This window comes from Pteropus medius, unplaced genomic scaffold (genome assembly GCF_902729225.1).
Source record: "Pteropus medius unplaced genomic scaffold, Ma_sr-lr_union100, whole genome shotgun sequence".
In the NCBI taxonomy this organism is placed as follows: Eukaryota; Metazoa; Chordata; class Mammalia; order Chiroptera; family Pteropodidae; genus Pteropus; species Pteropus medius.
This window is the reverse complement of record NW_024354500.1, coordinates 20659223-20686508: the sequence shown is the minus strand read 5'-3', so window position 1 is coordinate 20686508 and position 27286 is coordinate 20659223. Positions and strand designations below refer to the sequence as shown.

The 27286-nt window shown below is 35.3% G+C and overlaps 1 protein-coding gene across 3 annotated transcripts in view; it reads left to right on the top strand.

Moving 5' to 3' along the window:
• The window catches only part of SMAP1 (small ArfGAP 1), a 123146-nt gene that overhangs the window by 91699 nt on the left and 4161 nt on the right, over window positions 1-27286 (top strand). For all 3 annotated transcript variants that reach the window (XM_039853234.1, XM_039853236.1, XM_039853235.1), the window contains 3 exons: window positions 5815-5905; window positions 23118-23245; window positions 26973-27144. In XM_039853234.1, coding sequence (XP_039709168.1) covers window positions 5815-5905; window positions 23118-23245; window positions 26973-27144 — 391 coding nt within the window. The remainder of the gene's footprint in view (window positions 1-5814; window positions 5906-23117; window positions 23246-26972; window positions 27145-27286) is intronic.

Genomic DNA, 27286 nt, shown 5'->3' with positions numbered 1-27286 from the left:
CTGTAAGGATTTCAACAGGCACCCAGATGAGACAGTATTCTGAGAATTGTGTATTGTTGAGTAACTTATTACAAAATATATTTCAGATTTCAAGTTTAAATGAGGAAGTAGGTTAATATTAATCTTCCTAAAGCATTGCTCTGATCATGTCAAAGCTACCCCCCCTCATACCTACAATGGTAGTGATCAGATTTTTCTTCCCCAGTACAGTTCATATATATGCACAGCTCATTTCCCTAGGAGTAATATCTTTAATTTTACTATTCTCTTTGAAAATTGGTGGTCTATCTAATTACTAGCTCTGGATGGTTATTCAGACCCTTGCACAATATAGCCCCCACTTATTTTTTCAGATTTATCTTTTATTTCTTCCTTACACTTATATCTAAGGGTTAGTCCGATATGTCCACCGTCTTTCCCACTGTCATACTCAGTTTTCTTCACATGGTGTCTTTACCAACTCCTATTAGACTCCTGCCTATCTTTCCTACAGACCTCAGAGTATCTCTGAATTTATAAAGTCCTAATCATCCCATGACCACCATCATCTTTGAATTTCATAGCATCTTATACTTTTCATATTCTACCTTGTATTAAAGTTATTTGTGTACTTACCTGCTCCTTCTGTCAGATTGTGTGGTTCCTTTATTGCAGTTTCTCTTTGTGTCATTGGAAAAACAGTATCCATGCACAGTAAGCACTGGATACATCAATGTCATATTGTTCAAATTTTCAAATGACCAAAGTTTCAAAAGACAAATCGAATCTAGTTTGTGATAAATAGAAATTATTAGGGAAAGGCATCATAGTGCAGAGGAAGGAGCCCTGTCAGGAGATAGCCTCTGCCTCTATAACTGCCTTTGGAGCCTTTGAACAAATCATATCCCTTAGTATACTTAACTTTAAAATGAGAGAAGTGAACATAATAGATTATATGTCTCTTTTAGTTGTATGATTATATGAATGTTAAAGGAAACTGATTATAGATAAACTATAGTTAAGGCATAATTTGGGATGTGATCAGTTGAAATTATAAATTATAAATTTTATAAAGAAAATTTGTAATACTTGTAAAACTTAGAAAGTTCTATAACTTCCCTATTATTATATATTAATGCTTTTATTAATTGGCCAACTAACAAATAGTGAATCACATTCTGGAGGCTCAGCTGTTATTTCTCTTATTTAAAGGGGTAGAAAATGGTGGTAAATGTTGGAGTTGGAAACTAAGTAATTTTTTGATTCGGTTACATTTTATAGAGTGGTGTTATGAATTACAAAAAGATTGAGTAGTGAAGCTTCCGCTAATAAAGGTTTTAATAATTTGAATGGGACATCTCAATATGAATATAAGGAAATTACATTGTATAAAGTTGCTTTATTTAAGTAGGCCTATGTTCTTGTTTGGTAGAAAATTTTGTTTAATAAATTACGGATTGCTTAATTTTATCCATTCACAGTCAACTGCATTCCTTACTTAAAGGCATATTCCATATATGATGTTTTCAATAGCAGGAAAATTTGAAATGGAATGAGCTATACATGCTGCTTGACCTGTCTATACTGAATATGAAATATCAAAAGGGTAACAGTTATATGAGGGAAAATGTGTTTGTTAAGATTTCGATTTACTGTTATCTCACTTTATTATATCCTAATGAGATAATAGCATTTTCATTCTTAAGTTTTCTAAAATTTGGCTTTAAGATATTATGTGCTTTATATTATATGGTAGCTACATTTCAGATATCTTAAATAATTTTATCTTGTTATTCTTTGTAAGGTACAATAGAATTGCTATGCTATAGAACAAAGGTACAAATTAATAGTTGGTGTATAGATCATTTTTTTTAACATTTACTATCTTCATATTCTTAATTTGATAAATATTACTTCTTGTGTTATAGGCAAGTCTGTTAGAAATCAGATATGTTCTTAAAGTTTTTTTTCATTTTAGAAGATCTTGTCAGGAAGGCATAATCTATTACGGCGGTCCCCATCCTTTTTGGCACCAGGCACTGGTGCTCCTATGAGAATCTAATGCCTGATAATATGAAGTGGAATGGAGGTGGTGATGCTAGCGCTGAGGAGCGGCTGCAAATGCAGATGACGCTTCACTCCCTCTCCTGCCGCTCACTTCCTGCTGTGCGGCCCGGTTCCTAACAGACCACGGACCAGTCCACGGCCGGTGGTTGGAGACCCCTGATCTATTATATATCTGTTTTGTTAACAAAAGTGCTTATTAACTGGAATACATTTTGAGAAGCTACTTCCAGTTTTTTCTAAAATTAACCTGATGATATATATGTATATTCTTTATATAAATAATGAAAGAACAGCAAATGTATTTTGCTGTAGAAGCTAAGTAGACTTCAGAATGGCCGTGAGACAGGGTTTTCAGGGTAAACATGGGGTGCTTCTGCTCCCTTCTTAATAAATCTAAGCTATTTAAAGGCCATCACATTGCCTGTTGCTACACATAGTATAATGAGGGATAAGGAAAAAACAATTCCAAACTTTCTATCTTACTTCTTGAGAGTAGATTTTGATAAATTTAAATGTTACAGTTTTGAAATGCTAGATTATACAATATGGAAAGGGAGGCGATCTGTTATTTTGACTGTCTTTTTGTAGTCCTATATCTGAGGCCATCCATCATCTTCCTTCTCAAAAACTGAGTAGCTGTCTTGTCAACTTTTAGAATATGGTAGTATTGGACAGCCACAGCAGTGGACATGATTTAATGGCTGGAAACAATATGTTTTTGAAATAGGCTTTGCCTCTCAATTTATAGATGACAGTATTGGGCATATATGTACACTATAATGAAATAAAATGTAATACTTAGGTATTTTTTATGTTTTTTTAAACATTGAATCTATCTTTGTTTTAGGGTATTATATAATGTAGAGGATTGTTTTAGAAGTTTTTTGAACTTTCACATATTTTTAGATAAGATTACTCATCCAAGACTAGGAAAGTAAATACTTAATCTTCTCATTTTATAAAAAGATCTGTAAAACTAATCGTAAGTATAAGTGAGAATTAATTTTCTGTTGTTATTATAAAATCACTCAAAGAAGTTGTATAGAAAATATCTTTTTATGGATGTTTAGCTCTAAAATATTAAGTATTCTGGCTAGAATTTCAGGAAGATTCCTCACCTATTTGATTTAGTGTTTTTGTGTATCTGTCCTTGAATTTTCTCTTAATGTGTTTCAAAATAATAATGAGGTTAATTTCTTATGTTTACATTTTATTAGCAAAGAGGAGTATCATCTGAATTCAATCTTTGTAACTCATTAATGTGTATAAGGCAGTACTTGAACTACCGTGAAGATACAAAAGAGTGACCTTTAAAATGATCTCTGCCACACATTGATATGTTCACTGCTTCAACAAGATTTCAGGCTGAAGGAATACAAAACAGTTTTTAAAGTGATCAACTCTTGCTTTTTTGATTTGTGAGACAACCTATAGATGCCAGTTATAAGGGTAACTCATTTCTGAATTGTTGAAATTCATCAAGAATAGTCAACTCTATTTGGAGTAGTTGGTAAGGTTTAGGGCATAGATGTTACTCACTCGGGTAAGTTGACCCATTGCAGGAGCAAAGGACCAAATTATAGAGCAGCGTTTCTCAAGCCATACTCTGCTAAGAAATAAGTTTTACATTATGATCCAAACCATGCACTCACTTATGTGCACAAATGTGCAAAACAATTCATAACTTTTTAGCTTTATTTTGTGCAGTGTATTGTGATTTCTGTTTTATATTTTTTAATACCAAAAATAAATTTTAGTTATTACCTATAAAATTAAAATCAAAACCCACTAGTGGGCCACACCTACAGCTCAATAAACTCTGTTTAGGCTATTCTCTTATTCTTGCCTTCAGGTTTCTCTTTACTTTGCCCAACTATGTAAATGTTTTCTATCACATAGTTTCCTATGGAAGTGGTTGATAAACACCCCTTTAAATTACGATGTAATTGAAATCTAAGGAAGATGAGAAACTGTGAGGACATATGTAGATGTGTGGACATCTGGAAGGAACGGTGTTTTTCCCAGTTTGCAGTAGTTCTAAGGGTGGAGTCAGGATTACTAGAAGACGGCTTTTTCTCCTCTTTTCATACAATGAGTGGGTAATTTCATATTTAACAATATTTAAAAAGGTAGTCTAAGTGGGAAAATAAATGCAACTAGAATTTGAATTTTATAAAGAAATCATTTTAGCCTCAAGAGGTTCCTCATTCTTAGACTGAAGAAAGTGACTCCCTCAGGTTTGATTTCTGTTCCATGCAGCTTTCTGTGGTAAAAGATTCAGTAAAATATTATATCAAAGAATTCCAAATTGAGGGACAGAAAATAGTTTTAGTTATTCTATCATTAATTGGCATGTAATATCTGAACTTCAGTAAATTTGCAAAATGAATAAATTTAGCCAGCTTATCTAAATTTATTTTCAACTTTAAGGTTTCCTGATTTTACATTATATCATAGGTTAGGTTTTTAAGAGCCTATAAACATGAGACCCTTAATTCTTAATATTAAGAATATTAAAGGCCTAACAAATGAAGACCTGTCCCAGGACGCTGCTAGGATCCTGCCTGGAAGTATTTGAAGTTTGCATGCTTAAGGTCACTTAATCCTCAGATTCTCTTGCAGAGTTTTTACTGTAAAATAGGTTGTCCAGTAAAACAAACAAACAAACAAACAAACAAACAAATGGTGGGGAGGAAGGAAGTTTAAGATTCAGTTGAAAAAGATTGCTTACTTTGTTACTGCAAACTATGCTTTCTTTAAAATTATTTAACTAAGCAAGGTAAGTTCTAATCTATACTGGAGGTTGAAAAGTAAAAGAGAATGAAATAGATTATGTTAAACTTCAGAAAATTATATGTAGTTACAGGCCTGTAATTTTGTATTTGAGAAGGTTATGAAAGATTTGATATCTGTGATGGTAGACTAATGGGTTAAAAAATAATTCTGAGGGAGACAATAGTGACTGAAAACAAGGGTAGATATTATGTTCTTAGAAATTATACATCTGTATAGCTAACAAAAATGAACTTATAACAACTAGAATTTGAATTTTTACTTAGTTGCAGAAAAAATGATCTTGTAAAAAAGGTTTGAGAAGTGAATGAGTGAATGAATGAATCTTTTATTTTCTTGGTTTAAGAGAGGGAGGCTTTTAAGTTGAAAATCCAGTAGATGTACATGTTTTTCATGCTGTCCTACACAGCACTTTCGGTATTAATGAGAAACAGATTAGAATGTGTAATTGTGACCTGGGCTCCTGAGAACTAGAATAATATTATATTTAAAATGTAGCTAATAGTCTAGACTCAAGAGGAAAACATTATCAAATAACATTTAATTAGGCTTTTCTCGGTGCAGTGCTATCTCATGTGTCAGCAGTATGGAAGAGGAGAGAAACAGCTCATTAAGACTTCATCCTGCCCAACCTCTACTAACAGACACACATTAAAGTAGCTAGCAAACAGTGTAAATATAGTTTTGTTTTGTTTTTTTTTTAAGTATAATTTCACATAAAGGATTTAAATGGTTAAGAACAATTACATTAGGATTAAATTTGTATGTTTACTATTTTGGGAACTTAATATGTCAGGGTTGTCATTGCAAGTTCAACCATCGTGTTTACTTGGTTTTTATATAGTCTTAAATATTCTAGGCTTCAGTATACTATGGATCATTACACTAACTATCAAAAATATGTATAATTGGGGTTTAAAAGGCTTGTTTGGTTTATTTGAGAAAAATTAATAAATCTGATTATTTACTTTAAAGCTGCAGAAGAAAGAAGATCAGCAATTGGAGCCTAAAAAAAGCACCAGCCCTAAAAAAACTGCAGAGCCCACAGTTGATCTTTTAGGACTCGGTAAGTAATAAGTAGTACAAGTCACCATTAGACTTACAAAACAATTGAAATCTTTACTTCAAATGAATATAATAGCATTATTATCAGTATGCTAAAAGATATCTGTTAGCTGAATTTGAAAATGGTATGATTACTTTGCTGAGTTCCCACAAAAATGTAAGTCTTTAATAAGGGAGCTAGTGTCTGTCAGCACTGTCTTTACTGAAATCCAAGTAATGAGTTCCTTGGGGAAAGAAGAGATATCAAAGTAATCTTCAAAGGCTTGGTAGACTGTGACATTTCAACATTTAAAATAAAGAGTAGATTCCCATTCTCATTCATTCTCTCTCTGTCTCTCAAGGAGGTGGGGCGGGGGGAGGTGGGAGTCTCTTAAGGAAAATAATAATTTTGGGGTAGCCTTATTATAAAATCTGGTTTAAAGTAAAATTTAATTTTGCTGAAGCAACACACTTTATATCTAGATCTACTGGTTAGATTCATTTTCTATATCTGATGACAATAAGATATGCTCTTTTTAATTTAATGTCATAGTTATTCCCATGGCTGACAGACATATGTTGTCTGCCTGGCAGGTAAACAAGCTTTCATTCAAGGAATACTTGTACTGTACTTATCTACAAATATCGTCAGCTCTTTTTACATTTTTCTCCTCTTCTAAAATAGCTTGATAAATGGTTATTTTTAGTAATATCTGAGCCTTCAAGAAGTAATTAATTTTTTTAGTTTGCAGAAAGATTAACAGTTAAAAGAATGAAAGATAGTTGAAGGGTAGACTTGAACTTCATATACTGCTTTTCTAAAAATTGATGTTAGTTGTTATTGAGTAAATTGTTTTCTTTTTTAAGAATTACAGTTGAATGTTTTATTCATTTCTTAGGAAGCTGGTGTAACATGCAAATATATTCCCTGAAGGTAAAAATCTTCTATGGTGGTAAAAATAAGTAGTATATTAGAAATATTTTTAAAAATCTGTAATTTTGAAAATAAAGCTTCAGTCCAAGTCTCTAAAAATAATTATGTTGAATTCTAGTCATCATAATTTCAGTATTATATTACCTTTGCTATAAATGAGAGAAAAGAAAAAAAACTAATTACCAGAATAAGAAAATATTTTACTAAAACTGTATCTATCTTTGTCTCCACTGCAGCATTTCCTTCCCAGTCTAGGTACCTGGTTTATTAGTTTATAACTTAGAAATGTAAGGTATAAACTAGAACTGACTCTTTTCCTACAGACTTATTCATTGAGTCAACAAATATTTTTTAAGTGTCTATTATGTGACCAGGCATCATTGCAGGAACCAGGGAGATAGCTATGAAAGAAAACAGATAAAAATACTTGCGCTCTTGAAGCTTTCATTCTGTCTGAGGAGACAGTGAATAAACAGTTAAGTAAAATGTGTCATGGATCATATGTGGTAAGTAATAGATAAAAAAACAAAATAAAAATGAATGGTTGTAATTTTAAAAGGGTTTTAGGGGTTGGGGTGCTCACTGAGATATTATTATTGGAGCAAAGACCTGAAGAAGTTGTGGATATCTGGATATGTGGGGCAGGTATATTCTAAGCAAAGAGAATGGCAAGTGCAAAAGCTATGCAGTAGCAGTTTACTTGATATAAGGCCAGCAAGGATGACTTGCTAGAGTGGAATGGTCTGGGGATAATAGTGACAATGGAGAGAGTAAGTGGAGAGAGGTGGGCAGATTGTGACTTCGGCTTTTACTCTGACTGTTCTACAGGAATTTGAGCAAAGAAGTACATAGTCTGACTTTAGTTTTTAAAGAATTGTTGTAGCTACTATGTTAAGAATAGATTATAGCACAGAGAGACTAGTAAGGAAACTATTACAGTAATACAGGTGAGAGATGATAATGGCTTAGAGTAGGTGATGGCGTTGGAGGTTCTAAAAAATAAGCAAGTTCTGGATATATTTTGAAGATAGAGGCAATAGGATTTGCTGACCAATTGAAATTATAGGATGTTTACCTTTGGGGATAAACTTGTAGAATAGGCACATCTGATGATTCAAGACAAGAAAAACTGCTATAGCAATAGTAGTCTTGAATAGCCAAGAAGTAATGAGATCTAGTAGACATATGGAGTGACTGGCCTTAAGATACTCAACTATTGTTGCAATAATGTTATAGCAAATAATCCCCAGAGCTCAACAACTTATATCAATAAATACTTATTTCTCTTAATCTCAGGTCTGTGGGGGTCAACTAGGCCATCTCTGCTTCTTTTGATGTTTTCTACCTTCCAGGTTATTGCTGGGGGCTGTTTACCAACTACTTAATTGTCACAAATTGTGTCTTCATTTTTCTTGCTCCTGTAAATGTATCCCTGCCTTCCACCTCTGAATCTCAACGTCAGTACCACAAATTTTAGGGTTTGGTGATGGCAGCACCCCTTTTCTGGTATCAGTGTCTATGATAGTCTGCAACTGCTCCCCATGCTACCTAGCAGACAGCTCTAAAATCTCAGTGGCTTGCATCAGTTAACATTTATTTCTCTCACTCGTGGGTCTATGGGTCCCCTCAGATAGCTCTCTTGTAGATAGTGGGAGAACTTCAGGAAACAGTGTCTTTAGGAGAGAATCTGTGTTCACTCAGTGCAGGAAGGCAAAAGGGAATGTTTGAAGAAGAGGTTAAGGATATACAGAGGATTTGGCTGATGACTGGCAGTTTTAGATCATAACACTGGAAGAATTACAAAAGCAGGAAGGGTGAGAGATGGGGTCAGAAAGAGATATCTTGCTGATGGAGTTTTAGCAGCAGGAAATGGGGAGTGTTTTACGCAGAGAATATGTACCATGGCTCTTCACTCCTGCTGGTTATCAGTATCCTAGATTCTTTTAAAAAATATTTTCAGACAATTTTTAAAGCGGTGTTAATCCTGATAAGTTCCTCGAAGACCACAGAGAATCAAAAGTCCCTTTCAGCTCAAAACATACTATAGTCCTAAATCAAGATTGTTGGTGTCTACCTTGGGCAGCAGATTCTTTTTCAACTCTTAAGCATGCCACTTCCCCTAATGGGATTCTCTCTGGTTTTCCCCTATAAATGGAAACACAGTGGGGAATAGGGAGCAGGTACCTTGAAGTATGATTTATGCTCATGCAAAAATGACAGTGTATCCCCATATGAATGAGACCAGAACAGGCATTAACTTAAAACATTTAAGAAAAATATAGAGAAAACTCTCTAGAGTTAAATTTACTTTGAATAGTCTCATAATAGGGTAATAGTTAAGATAATTTTTTAGTACAGTCATGCTCCACATAATGACTTTTCGGTTAACAGATCGTATATACAAGTATAGTCCCATAGGATTATAATGGAGCTGAAAAATTCCCATTGCCTGGTGTTGTCGTAGCTGTGGTAACATCTTTGTGCAGCACATTACGCGTTTGTGGTAATGGTGGTGTAAACAAACCTGCGCTGCCAATCATATAAAAGTATAGCACATGCAATTAGAATAGTATAGGCTGTACCATCTAGGTTTCTGTAAGTACACTCTATGATATTTGCACAACGATAAAATCACCTAACAGTGCATTTCTCAGAACTTATTCTCATCGTTAAGCAGCATATAGCTATAATTCCATCTTCTCTTTAAATGAGACTTCGATGAGCGCCATGCCCTTTTCTTTAACCTAGTGACTCAGACTAAACCTACTTTCTTCAGGTCATCTTTCCTGATCTATTCCTCATCCCAAGGTCAAACATAAAATGCTCTCTATATACTTTTTAGGAAGGATCAGTGGTAATTTTCTGAAAAGAGCCAAATATTTTTGGCTTTGCAGAGGCCATTTGGCCTCTGTTGCAGTTATTCAATTTTCCCATTATAATGTGTAAGTAGACATAAATAAATGAGCATGGCTGTGTTCCAGTAAACTTTAAATATAGGCAGTAGGCTATGGTTTGGTGACCTCTGCTTTATGCTCTAGATCATACCTATAAGAACTGCTTCATGCTTAGATGTTAATTTCTGTTCGAAACCTGTAGAAATACTGTTAATTTTGTGCTTTATTATCTAATACCAGAAGTGGGGTCAGATACCTAAATTATTAACCTTTTCTCTAGTCTTGGATATAAAACCTAAGATCTTGAGGCCAATCTTGACAAAGGGCCAAACTGTACAGTCCCTGAATGTTCTAAACTCTAGTCAAACTCCAGACACAGACACATCTTGACTATACTATGTACCTCCTATATTAGAGAGTTGAAATCAGCTTCTAGGACATGTGGGGTTAATGTTTTTCTTGTCCCGTACCTGTATAGTTATTCCAGGACTGTGAATTACACTAGTGTCTATACTTTGTTTACTACTTTTTACATGATAAAAGCTGGCAGACTACTTAACAATTGGTTAGGATAATCCTCTGAGACTAATAATACTTTTAGCAGTGCCATTTTTTTTTTTTAGTAGAAGACCTGCTGTGAGAATAAAATTTTCATGGGTGAACATATGCTCTAAACATAAGTCTTGAAAAGAATCATAAATTGCTGGTGTTAAACTTGACCTTATAGGCTTCAGTTCAAACTTTCACCAAAGGTGGAAAGCCCTCCTGCAGGGTTTCTGTCTTGTGGCCATCCATGTGCTGCATGCACACTGCAAAGCAGCCTGGCCCCTTGGTAGGAGGCTTTGAACAGGGTTCCCATCAGGCACAGAGGGGTATGTGACTGGGTGGACCAAGGAAGGTGGCTGAGGGGATAAGAGAAGGCATCTGTCTCACAAAGAATCAAATAGGATCTTGGGAATGAAAATTTAGCTCAGAGCTGTATTCACTGCTTAAATAAAATAATCTATTCTTATGTTTGCTCACTTTAGGAAAGTTTCTACCTGAGTTTCTTGTGTTTTAAGTTATTTTAAATACTGAACTACATGTAGGCATTCCTTGTTTTATTGTGCTTCACAGACATTGCACAGTGTTTTTTTGTTTGTTTTGTTTTGTTTTACAAATTGAAGGTTTGTGGCAACCTCAAGCAAGTCTATTGGCACCATTTTTCAAACAGCATTTGCTTATTCATGTCCATCACATTTTGGTAATTCTGGCAATATTTCAAACTTTTCAATTATTATATTTGTTATTGTGATCAGTGATCTTTGATGTTACCATTTTAATTGTTTTGGGCCTACATATAAAATGGCAAACTTGAATCAACAAATGTGTGTGTTCTGTTTCACCAACAGGCAGTTCCCCCGTCTCTCTCCCTCTCCTTGGCCTCCCTATTCCCTGAAACACAACAATGTTGAAATTAGGCCAGTTAATAACCCTACAATGGCCTCTAAGTGTTCAAGAAAAAGAAAGAGTCGCATCGCACATCTCTCACTTTATATCAGAAGCTAGAAGTGATTAAGCTTAGTGAAGAAGGTATGTCAAAAGCCAAGATAGGCTAAAAGTTAGGCCTCTTGCACCACTTAGCCAAATTGGAAATGCAAAGAGAAAGTTCTTGAAAGAAATTAAGATGCTACTCCAGTGAACACATAAATGATAAGTGAAACATCCTTATACCTGATATGGAGAAAATTTTAGTGATCTACATAGATCAAACTAGCCACAGCATTCCCTTAAGCCAAAGCCTAATCCAGAGCAAGGCCCTAGCTCTTTTCAATTCTGTGAAGGCCGAGAGGTGAGGAAGCTGCAGAAGAAAAGTTCGAAGCTAGCAGATGTTCGTTCATGAGGTTCAAGGAAAGATCAGTCATCTCCGTAACATAAAAGTGCAAGGTGAAGCAACAACTGATGATATAGAAACTGCATCAGTTTATCCAGAATATCTAGCTAAGATAATTAATGAAAATAACTACATTAATAGTCGACTTTTCAATGTAGTTGAAACAGCCTTATGTTAGAAGAAGATGTCGTCTGGGACTTTTCATAGCTAGAGAAGAGAAGTCAATGCACGGCTTCAAAGGACAGGCTGACTTGTCTTGCTAAGAGCTAATACAGCTGGTGACTTTAAGTTGAAGCCAATGCTCTTTTACTGTTATGAAAATCCTAGGGCCCTTTAGAATGATGCTAAATCTGCTCTGCTTGTGCTCTGTAAATGGAACAACAAAGCTTGAATGACAGCACATCTGTTTACAGCATGGTTTATTGAATATTTTAAGCCTATTTTGAAAACTACTCAGAAAAAAAGATTCCTTTCGCAATGTTACTGCTCATTGACAATGTATTTGGGTACTCAAGAACTCTGATGGAGATGTACGATAAGATTAATGTTGTTTCCATGCCTGCTAACACAACATCCATTCTGCAGCTCATGGATCAAGGAGTAATTTCAACTTTCACTTATTATTTAAGAAATACATTTCATAAGGCTGTAGCTGCCATAGATAGTGATTCCTCTGATGGATCTGGAGTGGAGTCACCATTCTAGATGCCATTAAGAACATACTTGATTTATCGGAATAAATCAACAATAATAGCAGTTTATAAGAAGTTGATTCCAACCCTCATGGATGACTTTGAAGCGTTCAAGACTTCTGTGAAGGAAGTAACTGCAAATGTGAAAACAGCGGGAACTAGAATTAGAAGTGGTGCCTAAAGATTTGACTGAATTGCTGCAATCTCATGATAAAACTTTAATGGATAAGAAGTTGCTTCTTACGGATGAGCAAGAAAAGTGTGTTTTTCAGATGGAATGTACTCCTGGTGAAGATGTGTGATTGTTTAAATGACAACAAAGGATTTAGAATATTACATAAACTTAGTTGATAAAGCAGTAGCAGAGTTTGAGAGGGTAGATTCCAATTTTGAAAGTTAAACTGTGGGTAAATACTGTCAATATCACATGCTACAGAGAAATCGTTTGTGAAAGGAACAGTCAATTAATGTGGCAAACTTCACTGTTATCTTATTTTAAGAAATTGCCACTGCCACCCAAACCTTTAGTCACCATCATCATAATCAGTCAGCAGCCATAACATCAGGGCAGGACCCACCACCAGCAAAAAGATTGAATCGTTGAAGGCTCAGATGATGGTTAGCATTTTTTAGCAATAAAGTGTTTTTAAATTAAGGTATATACATTGTTTTTTGTTTTGTTTTGTTTTTACGGTCTATTAAGTGCTGTTGGACACTTAATAGACTGTAGTATGATGTAAACAACTTTTATATGCACTGGAAAACCTAAAAATTTGTGTGACTTGCTTTATTGGTGGTAGTCTGGAACCGAACCTGCAGTGTCTTCAAGGTGTATCTGTAAAGGAGTAGATAGAGATTCCCACAGTTCTTAACTGAAAAAGGTCAAGGAGTATACAGCTTTGGGCAAGTTTTAAAATTTTTCATTCATGCTTTCAGGAAATAAAAGGTTTAATTTATCACAATAGCCAAGTTAAGATGGGTTGACAATGCTAATTAAACATAGGTATCAGTATAGAACCTACTTAATTATCTAGTAACATATATACTCCAGTTTTATATAATGAGAGCGATGACTTTATTATCCTTTTTTTTCCCCTTAAATTTTTTTACTTAAAAAAGATTTTCTGGACAGAAACAAACAAAAGGATAAAAAACCAATAGAAAGTGCTCTACTTACCTTTAAAGCAGAAAATTCTTATGAAGAAGTCTCTATTTCTCAAAGTCCATAGGCTGTAAAAACAAGTTTAGGAATGAGTTGACTAAAAGAATGCCAGATTTAGCAGCAGTAGCCCTGGAAACCCACCATTGTCTCCTGAGTTATGTATTGACCAGACCAAGAGGATATTTATGTACTTGTATGCACTTCTCTCTTTTCCAGGGGAAGGGGTAAAGAGAAGGAATACTCTAGCACTAGTGCCCAAAGTAATTTTATAGTCTGTTATGTTTTTCAGATATGGTTTAAAACCTGATAAAAACTTAAATTGCTTCTGCTCAGAAGAGTATGTTCAGTGAGCTATTGTAAAAATTATTATTACCTTTTCAAAAAGGAGGTCTGTGGAATTGGTTTTATTTCTATGTAATCATACCTGTGGGGGAAAGAAAATGCAAATAAACGAATATATTGCTATAAGAGAACTGGCAATAGGCAGATACTTGCTGGCAACAAAAACAGGTGGAAGAGGGCTCTCGATGATATGCCAGACTTTAGAAATGAACAAGAGGGGGCAGCTTGTTGATAGTGCTGAAATAGCACAGAACTTCTGATGGACAGAACAGCATAGAGAATATTTAGGTGTTTAAAGGAGAGAAAAATGGCCTGTGAGTGAGGCTACTTCTGATTGCCTAAAAGTGGCTTAAGCATGTGATTATCTTACTGAATGAGAAATGAGGCATGGTTCTGGCAGGTAGGTCCGAGGTCCAGAGCCAGGCTTCTCTTTCCTCCTTCCCATTTTGCCTCCTTCACCACAGTACTGACTTTCATCTTTAGGTTTGCGCCAGTATGGTCAACAAATGAGTGATACAGCTCTCAGAACCTCATCCTCACAGGACTCATCCAGAGGATGATTTTTCTTTACAAATTTCTTTTCTCAGGAAAGAAAACTTTTCCCAGAACATTCTCCCAGCAGAGTTCTCGGTCCTCTGATTGGATTGGATTATATGACCTCACTCTAGTTGTAATGAAGCTAGAAAAACAATATTCAACCTCTAAAGTGGGTGGTAGGCTTTGCCATCAAGAAGCACTTTCATGGGGCTTTGGCAGCCATAGTACCTGACACAGATGCATTATATCCTTAGAACAACCCTTTAAAGTAGAGGGTATTTTACACACACACACACACACTTTCCCTCTTTCCTGTTTTTTTTTTTTTAACATGCAGAAAAACAAGCTAGCAAAAGTTAACTTCTGAACACAGACTGAGCAATAGAACTAGGTCTCTCTGACACAAAAGTCCAGTCTCAGCTCTTAAGATGAAGCAAAGTAAGGTGTTTGACTCAAGTAATAATTAAATTATTATCTTGTTACTTTAAGAAACATTAAGATAGTGGTTACTATGTGTCAGGCACTGTTTTGATGATTTATATTTATTTGTTGAATCTTTGCAATGGCCCTGAGGTAGGTGAAATAACATTATTTCCATTTTACAGATGAAAAAACTAAGGCACAGAGAGGTTAAGTTGTGTAGAGTCACACAGCAAGTAGATTTCAGAGAGCCATGTCCGTGGTCTTTTAACTATTACATGATGTTGAGCTGTGATGGAAAATAAAACTCTAAGACTACCAGGTGACATTATGGCACATAAAACAGATATTGGACCCGTCTGTCAAATTGATAGCTGGCAGCATTGTGTTATAAGAGGAGCACTGGATTTAGAGGCAGTACCTGTATTTCGTATTGGGCTGTAGCATCTTAACAAGGAAATGGAAATAATTCCCCTGCTGTGGTTGATGGCCAGAATAAATGAATAAATAAATGTGAAGCATCTAGCCCAGTAACTTGCCAGTAATGCTGTGCTGAGAATATAACTTGAACATCAGGTCAGAGGAGATCAGTAAGGGAGAGCTCGGGCATAGCAACCATGGTCACGAAGTGTGGTCTTTGGCCCATGGAGGATTCATGGCTACCTAAAAGAACCGAGGAATTGGCAGCCTCAAAAGAATCTAGTCTGTCACCATTTGTTCAACATTTAGAAAGAAATTTGTATTATACAATTTGATATTTCATATTTATGTACTTGTCTTTTGAGGCTGTAAAATGGTACGGAAATATGAGATCAAGATATTTCTATAGATGTATCTATAATTATATTTAAAACAATGAGTTCTACAAAGTGTACTCTTTAAATCACCTCTCAGCAACTCAGACAGCAACTCTAAATCAATGTGTGTGTTTCCTGAAAGATGGATGGTGCCACAAGGCTCGTCTGTACAGCATTGTGTCCCCATTCACGGGGACATCCATGATCCCATGGCCAGACGCAAGAATGTGCAGCCTGGAGGGGAGGGGCTTAGAGAGGGAGGGATAAGCCAAACATGTGAGTGAGGATCATCTTTTCAGATCACCTCAGTCATTTTAGTAAATTAGCCTAAATACTACCTATTTAGCATTAAGAAAGATTAAAAATAAAAATAAATAATTCCACTTTCAGTTACCTATATTTTTTAAACATATAAAAACAATTTGTAGCTTGAAAATTTTAATGTGATTCTGATGGAGATTTGTGACTGGGATTTCCAAATATGCTTGGGAGTTTATTTCATAAAGCAAGTTATGTATTTTAATATAAAGAAATTCCAAATATTTTTATTAGGGAAAAAGCTTTAAATGGTTTCTTGAGTAGAAAATAAAAAGAGTCCTTTGAGTAACATGAAAATTTATAAAGCTTTAAGAAGAAGAGAGCTTTGCCTTTAAGGAGAGCATCACTGCATTTGATGGAAGCAGCCTTCTTTAATCATTGCTGTTTCACTTTAAATTCCTTCCTTAGGATGACGCCTGAGTGGTTACCGATGAAGAATTAGACTTGGCAGTTTTCATTGTAGCAAGGGTGTACTCAAGGCTGAATGTTCATGCTCAGTCAAAAATGGTAATAAAAAACATAACATCCATTTACTTATATTCTTATCTGTCTTAAACTAGATTAGTAATACATAAAATCTCATATTGCTCTTTTGACTTCTTTTATTATTTGTGCAAATAGATTATGAACAGCTAAATGCCTCTTGACATTCAAGTAAAGGATGAATTCAATTAATATTTATTGAGCCCCAGCAGAGTTCATGGAACCCTAGTAAATACCAGAAAATGAAGCTCTGTGTGTACAAGTGGGGGATGGGGTTACAATCCAGAAACTAGAAGAATGAATTATTGCCGAAGGAAGAGATGGAATTACATAAGAGAATTAGTAATGAGAATTGATTTTGAAATCTGGAATAATGCTGAAATTCCCAATTTAAATTATATTTTCTTCAATTCAGTGGTTAATTTTCTTGTTGCTGCTAAGTTGGAGGAGCAAATGAGGCTTTTTTTGTACTGTGCAAACTTCTTTCAAGTAAAATTTCATGTGTTATGGAGGTCATCTTTAGAGTAAATAAAAGTTGGGAAAGATGAGCAATAACCCAGATAAACATAGCTCCTGGTACTTTAATATTTTATGATTTAAAACCCATCTGCCTCTGATTGAGCAGACAGCTTTGGAGGACTGGTCAGATGCTATGACAGCACACTTGGAACAGATGTGGGGGAGGAAAGATGTGCTTCTCACAAGATGGTAGAGGAGACTGACCATGTCGGGGTAGTCACGTGTGGTGCTGTGGCAACAGTGACTCTGGAGGACATATTTCTTATTTAGAAAGGTAATTCTCACCTCATTGTCATTGGTGAACTAGAGAGAGGAAGCCCCAGGGTAGGGATTCCAGTCAGAAAGCAGTTGCAGTAACACAGGGCAGCCGGTGGTGTGGAAACTGTGGCTGTGAAAACATACAAGGGGCCAGCGAGGGTATCATTAGCCACAGGGTCTTCCAGGAGAGTGTGGCCCTAGATTCAAAGGGAGGAGATTTTCTAGGAGGAGGGATCAGTTTGTGCTAAATATGGTAGTTAAGTAGAACAAGGGCTAAAGAGGGATTTTATAACCAGATCACTGGTACTTTAAAAAAAGTCATTATTTCACTTTTTCTTGCAATGGAAGTGGTATCCCATGACTATTGTTTCCACCGTGGTTCTGCTGTCACCAAGAAATCCTCTCATATGCTGCTTTTGGAAAACATTTAAATTAATCAGTCATTTATTGAGCATTTGCTTTGTGCCAGGCATTCCATTAAGGAGGCAGCTGCATTGTCCTTTCCTGTTGAGAGGATAGGAATCAGTGGACAGTGGCTCTGGGCTATAAACATGGTACCAGGGTAGAGTAAAGAGGCCTGTAGCATACTGGGGCATGCCTCTTAATCTAAGTGTATTCAGATGCCATTAAAAACTAAAAATGAAAATATAAAGGCACTTGAGAAGGCTGCCACTTGGCAGCTCTGGCTTTTGAGAGGAAGAATCAGTAGGCCTGAGTAGGTGTGGGTGATGGGGTCTACAGTGAAAGTGAAACTGGATCTGGGCTTAGGGAGCATTCTTGCCTCAGAAGGGGGCTCAGGCCAAGTACTGTGATGGGAAGTAATGCCAGCTCCTGCCCTCAGGGTGCTTTCAGAAGGAGGTAGGGTGACTTCCTGTTTTAACCCTGAATGGGGAAGTGGCACCTTTTTCTGCTTGGGGGCACCAGGAAAAGTTTCTCAGACTGATTATAGCAGTTCCAGTTGCACCACCAGAATTCTGTTGAAATTCAGGCTTATTGTATAAAAACTCTCTTGAGGTGATGTGAGGATTAAACTGAAATACTTTATATCTGATCAGAGTACCTGACAATAGAATTTAAATAAAAACATTAGTGTTAAAATGTTATTAAAATGCAAAGTGTTATATTCTTATTTCTTTTAGTTCAAAGGCACTTGGAATGGGCTGAGGAGAAGCCACTAAATATTGTTTTAAATACTTTGTTTACCTTCACTCATTTGGATTATCGGTGTCAGATGAGTTCTGGTATAGCCACAGTTAATAGAATCTACAATCTTACCATATTGAGGATTTTTAGATGATAGAGATTGGCCTTCATGACTTTGTCATATTTGAAATGTTACCGTCTTTCTAAGCATCTATCAATGTCATGGCGTGAAGTGGGCCAGTAAATGCATGCTGGGCATGCCTTATGTTCATGTGAGATGTAGCACTGATTTTAACAACTTTTTTTCTTTAGCTCAAAACATTTTAACCTTTTCTTGTAAATTTCTGGTGCAGTTTAAAACAGTCAGCTACCAACTCATTTTTTAGATCAAATGCTAGTCTGAAATCTTAAGGTAACACACAAAGAAAATAGTTACCCACAAGCAACTATCAGCTTGATGCCTTGTCTTTAAGATGGAAATTCCTTCTTCATTTTACTGCATTGTCCTAATTTCTTCTGTTTGCTCATTGCCTCTTCAAGGGGTCCTTTGTGCTTCATTATTGTTCTTTATGATGTTGTCCCCAGCTAAATTTCTTCCACTTGCCTTAGGCTTTTCTTGTACTCTGGATCTCCCATTATTTTTATTGTCCACCAACTACTGTTTCTGCATACTGATTAAAAGGGGCTCCTGCCTCCTCCTGCTGCTGGCTGCCCCTGCAAGGAACGTAGCACTCACACCGTGGTGCATGTCTGTGGTGAATTCTGATTAGTTGTTTGCACAGACATCCTCTTCTCTCATAGAAGGCACTGTGTAGAGTGATCTGAGGTTCTCTCCACCCTGGGAGAGGTTTTCATTTGTCTGGGTGTGTGCATGTGTGCATGTGTATTTGTGCACACAAAATGTAATCTGTTTAGTGAAATATCTGTCTTAAATTATGGCAATTTGCATTACTTAAACCATTTATTGGATAAGCTTAATTTTTTCTATTTTTTTAAATTACATATATACAAAAAACTTCAACATCTTGGTATTCTGTTGCTTTTGTGGTCTCTGAGCTTTTATTCAATCAGCAGAGACTGTGCTATTAGTGAACCCTGGATCAAAAGGATGCATTGAACCCCAGTGACTTGTGAATACTCCCTTTACTCATATACCATACTTGCTTCCCTAAGCCCAGTTTGCTTAGTGATGACCACATCCACCTGTATCCTTCACTTTAAATTAAGGAGATACTGGACTTAGTAGGAAGAGAGCAGAGTGGGAAGATGAGGAACTGGGAGTGTGGTACTGAATAGTTTTTTCAACTGCCACTGCTTCTGTAAGTACAAATAATTATAAACTGTTTAAAAGTTTTTCTCATAATTTTAAGTGATTTCTTTATAATTAGGTTCATTTATGAGTACATGACTTTTGATGGAATGTGGTGGTTTAAAGAAAAGAATATAGTCACTAGTGTAGGTCATGAGACTGTTCTAGTGCAGGTTTTTTACTACTGAACTGGGGAAGTGACATTGAGCAAGTCTTTTAATTTCTCTGTGCCCTGGTTTCTGTGACTGGAGATAATGGAAGGAGATGCCCTTCCCACATTTCATGGGGACAAATATAACATGTAAACAGTTGTTTAAAAATGTCCAGGAAGCATCTGATGTTTATAATGATGAAAATCAAAAATATAACACCTTTCAAATGAACTGAAACAATTCGTTTTAAAGACTATCTTAGCAAGCCAAATGTAGTAAGCCAAATTAGCAAAAATTGTAATTCATTGGGAACTGAATTTGCAGGGCTGAGTTTTCATTTAGGTTAAAGTTTTGTTTTTCAATAATTCTGTGACTGCTTAGCTTTTGTAAAAACAAGGAAAATTGATGGTGAAATCTATCATATTAGGGGATCTTATGGGTTGCAAACTGGAGTAAAGAGAAAAGAGGGCAAGTATGTTGTAGATGTGAGAGCAGAGGGTCACCTGTGTCTGTCATGAGGCTGGATAGAGGGAAACCTTGGTCAGGCTTGGAAGAAAGTTCTTACCTTGGGTTTTTGGAGCTAAGAGAAAAATTTCCCAAGTCACTTGAAAATAGTGTCAGCCTTGCTACAAAGATCCCTATCCCTAAGCAGACACTCCTCTGTCTCATTCTAAAGGATTCCAAAGTCCTTTGGACTTACATTGTGAGTTGACTTACAAGGCAGCTCCACTAACTGTGGTTGGTGATTGCAGTCCACCCCACCCACACATACACAATTTTATTAAAACTAGTTTTGTACTGTATATTTGTGTATACATTGTCTTAAGCATGTTTCTAAGCATATGTTTGTAAGCATAGAAAATGTATAGTAGGGACTTTTATTGTGGTGAAATATATGTAACATAAAAGATTTGAACCAGTTTTAAGTGTACAGTTTAGTTGCATTAAATACATTTTGTGCAGCCATCACCATCATCCATGGTAGGGAACTTTTATTCATTTTTGCATGGTTTACATCTTTTACAAGAATACGTTGCTTTTATAGTAAAAATAGAATAAAGCTTTGCTGTAGTTCTGTCTGACGTGAGACAAGTTTAATGTTTTTTGCCATCAGTAAATTAGGATAATTGATGGTACCTGTGTCACAGTATCGTTACAAAGACTAAACAAGTATATGTTATGTGTTTATGTGTGTGTGCATTTTTTCAGGCTTGGCATAAAATGAGCACTATACTAAGTGTTGCCTGTTATTTTTATTAGTCACATATGTGATCTTAAGTGTATGAAGAGTAAAATAAGATTTCAAAAACAAAGTGCTCTCAGTTGTACAGATTAGTTAATGTACTCCTAGATACTGAATAGGGCTTAGATTCGAAAGTATAAATAAGTTAATATTCTGAGTAGAGCATATTGTACTACTTAAGACTTAAAATTTCTGAAAGATGTACAGTTTATATAAAAGTAATAAAAACATTATTTGCTGTATTAGAGGAACCTCTTGGTTCTCACACAGTGTGTCCTTGGCTCACTGGTCTTCTGTAGACTAGATGGACATGACCTGTGGTGAAAATCAATTGATAGTATGCTCTCAATTCACCAAAAAAGTTAATAATAGTATTTTCTCATGTTTAAGGGTTTTTATTTTCATAAATTTGTCCTAATTGTTAATGTCTGCTATTACTTGAAAAAGAAAAAATTAACTGTGAAACTGGACATAGTTACCTGTACTCAATTTGTCAGCTTTTTCTTTTTTTACTTTTGTTCTACTTGGTTGTAGTTTTGTTTTGGAGGACATATACTTCTGTTTCTGAGTTAAAATTGCATAAAAATAATATAGTCATATTTCCTGCTAAAAAATTGCTTCCTCGTTGAATGTGCCTCTGCGATGAGGATGTTTCCGTACCCCGCAACTCTATAGCTATGGGTTAAAGCTTACATGTCATTGGGTTGAGTTTATTTACTGAGCTGTTGTAGATACCACAGAGATGTTCCTTTAGTTGTGTTTTTAATCTAGAATACCTTGTCTTTTTAAAATATTTTATTTCTGGTTCATATTTACATGAATATGTACATCATGTAAATAGAATGTGGAATGGACTGGACAGCATTAAACAAATCTTCTTTTATAAGAGTTTGAGCCCAATTGACAATATGCTGGGGAGCAAGATCTCAAATGCCCCGTTGAACAGTTCTTTAAAGAGGTCTAACCTCAAAAATGAATGTTGCTATTTGAAAGGGTTAGAGATGAAAAAAAATTACTTTCACATATGATTCATATTTGAATTCTTTTGTCATATTTGTGTCTTAGCTTAAAATTCTGTATATTATAAATTAGTAATAATCTATGATTATTTTATTTGCCTCACCTTTAACTTGTCCATAGTGAGGGATAGAGATATGTGTAATGCATACACATGTGCAGTAAATGTACTTTTTATGATTCCAGTAATGTGCTGTTGCTTAATTGATTGAAAAATATTTGCAGTTGATCTCTAACAAACTAGCTTTTTGTAGGTTTCACACACTCTTTTATAAATTAAGTAGTAAAAAATAATTTATTGTGACCGTTTATTAATTGAAATTAATGATAATTTGTGATTCACTGAAACTTAAACAGGGAAATAAAGATACCAATTTCTGTAGTTGTACTTAAAAAAAGAAATCTATGAGTTTCTGTAGGTTGTGGTAGAAATACCCAGCTTGTAGTAGACTTTCCATTAAATTTGTCAAATATTTGAGTACCTTGTCCATGCAAGATATCCCATTCATCGTTGAAGTTTTAAAAGACTACCGATTTGCCTTTGAGGAGTGTATGGTAAATCAGATCAAATAAGATTATAAATTGTTAAACTAGAAGCTCAATTAGAATATGTCCCAAGAGATTGGAGTTGTGATGATGGCTCTGAACTGTTATTTGGTTTTGGCCACAGAAAACCGGACTGTGTGCGATGTTCCATGTTGTGGAATACCATGCTCGCAAATTCTCCACTGCACCCCACTCCACCTCCTACCCCTTGAACTTTGTAAATTTTGCACTAATGGAAAAAGATGATACAAAATAAACTTTAAAAAATTTTTTTTGACTTGTAGGATAAATAGGAAGCTGAAGTGGGATGTTGACACTCTCTATCAGAGCTCCTTTCCCAGTTCATTAGCTTGGTACTGCCATCACTGAAGGTGGCTGTGCGTGGATAAAGAAACAGTTTATTTCAGAGGTTTCTGATATCTCCTACAGAATCAGTTTACATAGTGTATGTTTTATTTCTATCCAGTTTTTTTTTCTTATTATAACTTTAAAATTCAGCATTTTAAATCATCAAAATTTACTTCCAAGGTAGGTAAACATGGTATGAAGTCATATCCAAAACACTCCCTCAAACACACATTTATGTTCTTTTCAGATGGCCCTGCCGAGGCACCAGTGACCAATGGGAACACCACAACGGTGCCAGCCCTCAGTGATGACCTGGACATCTTTGGACCAATGATTTCTAATCCTTTACCTGCAACTGTCATGCCCCCAGCTCAGGTATGTGGTAAGAATGTGGTTTTACATGATCACCCTTATTTCTTTTTTGAAAAGTTTAGGGATTGCAATTTTGAAAGAATTGTTTCTGAGCAGTTGCTGATCGGAAAGTGCTGGCCAGAGGTTGGCAAACTAAGCCTGCAGCTCCTTTGCAAATAAAGTTTTATTGGAACACACCCATTCTCATTCATTTACGTGTTTTCTGTGGCTGCTCTCACACTATAAAAGCAAGTTTAATAGTTGCAACACACTATATGACCCACAGAGCCTAAATATTCACTGTCTGATGTTTGCTAACTCTTGATTTAGGAACCAGCAGTGTTTAGAATGAATAAGTGAGAAAACTCAGACAATTTTGACTGAGCCTAAGATCAACAAGCTCAATTACTTGAGAGTTTTTTAAACTTTGGGTGTAAAATTATTGACTAGAATCCAGTAGTTCTTTTCTTATGTTCTACTGAACCACCCCCAAGATGGTGTTTACTTCTGGTTTTAAGAAAACTGAGAATAAGACAATCTAGCAAATTCAGTACTCATATTCTTTTTTATGAAGATAAATTGTTTCACGTTATCCTTAAAACCTATCTTGACCTACCTTACCTTTTTTATTTTAACAATTTTTCAAAAACTATTTAGAACATAATATTAATGATCAGGATTTTTAAAAAAATGTTAATGGTAAAGAAATTTTGAATTGCCTTCTGAACATTAAATGGAATTTCTTCTTTTTGCCTTTATTCCTTTTTTAATTGCAAATTGTTTAATACTTTAAATACTTTTTCATAGTTATTGAGGTATAACTGACAAAAGTGTAATAATATTTCAAGTGTATAATGTGATTCGATATACACATACACTGTGAAAGGATTCCAACCATCAAGTTAATTAACACATCCATCACCTCATGTAATTTACTTTTTTTTTTCTTGGTGAGAGTACAAGTTCTCAGCTAATATTAATTATACAATATAGTATAATCAGCTATAGTCACCAAATTATGTCATACATTAGATCCTCAGACCTTACTCATCTCATAACTAAAAGTTGGTGTCCATTTACCAAGCTCCCTGTATTTCCTCTACCTCAGCCCCTGCAGCCACCATTCTGCTGTTTCTATGAGTTCTACTCTTTTTTTGATTCCACATATAAGTGATACTCCATGCAGTCATGCACTATTTGTCTTTCTTTAAGGCAAAACAGATGAACTTTCAGGAATATGGATTACTCTTAAGCATACAACTTTAAGATTCTATTTTAAATTCATACTTTACCAGTAAACAACCAGTTTTGGTACAGCATAATTTTCGAGGTAAAATATTTCCTTTTTCTAGAAAAACTGAACAGAATGAGAACTGTTTGGATGGAAAGCTTTATTAAGACTAATTACATATTTTTTTCTTACACATATTGTTATTTTGATAGTCATTGTATAATCAGAATTGAGCAAATAGATTTCCGAGGAATAATTAGTTTAAATGGCTCCGTATCAAAATTGTCTGCAGCATTGTTTTAGAAAAGAGCTTTATGACTTGTCCCCTTCTCCCCCACCCCCAACATAACAAGAGAGACTAAATGTTGCCACTGTTATTTCAGTTAACATTAATTACCTTGTGAATTTGTGCAGGCATGGGTATGCATGTGATATTGTAGCTTTAGAAGCATTTAGGATATTTGACAATCTGAGCATGAAAAGCACTTTTGGTCTAGCATTCTAGTGAGGCTGCTTTATCTGCTAAACTTCTTTAGATTACATGGGGTATGAGAGTCGCTTTGCAACTGCTTGGGTAATTAGACCCCACATTTGAGGCTTGTGTACTTCACGTGTTCTGTTCAGTCTCAAAGCAGCGAGTAGAACAATGCCGTCTAAGTAGTGCCATGACAAGGAATATGGGTGTGTATAGCTTTTGCCTTTATGAGGGGTTGTTCTGGCCTTCATGCTTTGGTCATTCCTCATTAGTAACTGTTAGAATAACAGGGCAAATTTTTTTAATTACACTTAATTCTTTTGTTTGAACATGGGTTTTGAACCAAAATAGTGCCAATTTTATTGAGCCCTGTAACATATCTGAATTCTTTCATCTAAACATCATGTAAAGATTAAAATCCAGACATGTTTTCAAAATAATGTCTTTGAAAACGGGAAGGGAAGGTAGGTTAAAATGCACATTTTATGCATACACTATACTCTAATTTTGGTGGATTTTTATTACATGAAATTGATTGGACACCAATAGGACGAGTATAAGACTACAGGAATAGCTTTCCCAACCATGTTGAATTTTCTTGTAGTTATCTCTCTTCTACAGAGAACAGACCTCAGAGGTTTTGAGCAAGTTCTTGGACTGAACAGAAACTAAACCACTTAGTGAGATGGTTGCTTCGTTATCTAACAGCATTAACAATAAATACTGTGTGCTTAACTCTGCCATTGTATAAAGCACTTCTTGTAGATATAAAGTATAAGGTGGGTAATCTTATCCTCATTTTATAGAAGAAAGACAGTGAAGAGGTTACGTGAATGTCTAAGGGCCCACACTATAGTAAATAGTGACTCCAGAGCCCACGCTTGTAGCCTCTGTAATCTTTGTTTCTTCATTGGTAGTTCAGATATATTTTATCCAAGTGCATTGTTATATTTGACATTCCATCATGTCCAATTTTACACATTTCGGATCTTTTGCAAAATTAAGTGGCTTTATTAAAATTCTTAATTTAATTCATAATAGATTCAAAATATTGTTCTGGTTTGTGAGTACAATACTTGGATGGTAATTTATTGCAAGACATTTTAGCAAAGTGTTAATGTTTGAAATTTTTAAAAGTTCAAGGTAAATTATATACATGATCTTTAATTATTTTCTACTCACCTTATTCTACAGTTTGAGAAGACTCTTATCCAGTTTTTACTGTCTTCATAGAATTCTTTGAAACTCATATCTAAAACAATTCCACATAAACAATTGTGAATGTGATTGAATATTTAATGACCACAGAGATCGTTAATCAGTTATGATTGTGTAATACTATCTGTGTGCAAGATAGAGGAAATTAAGTGAAAATTGTTTGTTTTATATTAAATATCAATGTTTATTTCAATTTGCGTACATTTGCCCCTTGTTCAGAAATGGAATACAAGACATGGTTGAGAGTATAGGTGGTTGAAATTTTGCTGTACTTCATTTCTGGTAGACTAAAAGCATTCTAAGGTTGTGGTTAAAACTGATCTAGATTAGGTTTATAAGAATATTACAATGCAGCTTTTGGAAAACAAAATATTTTCTTTAAAGACAAAGCAGCCTTTGCAGGACCTTCTTACAGTCTGCTGTAGTTAGAAATGCTCTTTATTCCAAGAGATACCAGTAGTTGCTGAGACACACCTGAGCATTTCCCAGGAATGGTGGTCCTCAGACAGCAGCCACATACCCAACCTGTTGTTGAACCCTTGTGTTCAGGATGTGATGGGCAAAATCTCAGCATCAGCCTAGCAGGTGAATACAATTTATTATGACAGAGCTTCAGTCTACCTCTTCTACAGTAACAAATTCAAGATAGGAAGCATTGTACCTTTATCCCAGGTGTTTCTGTGTGGGCTTGTGAATGATCCTCTTTAATGTCACCATTTTACCTTCTACAGTTAATTTGTCTAATTTCATAACTTCATTTGGAGTTTAATGGATGGGCCATGTTTTAGTATGCAGAATTTGATAACATGTTTTGGTGTTTGTCTCAGGGGACGTCCTCTGTACCAGCAGCTGCCACTCTGTCTACAGTAACATCTGGGGATCTGGATCTGTTCACTGAGCCAACTACAAAGTCAGAAGAGGTAGCAAAGAAACAACTCTCCAAAGACTCCATCTTATCTCTGTACGGTGCAGGAACCATTCAGCAGCAGAGTACTCCTGGTAATTCATTTTGAAATCTGTTTTCAGTGAATTGCAATGTCATTACTAGAAGTATATCCTTTGTGCTTATAATATGAATTATATTTCTCCCCTTTTTTATATGAAAAGGGTGCTTTTGTTGCAGTTTACACAACTACAAACT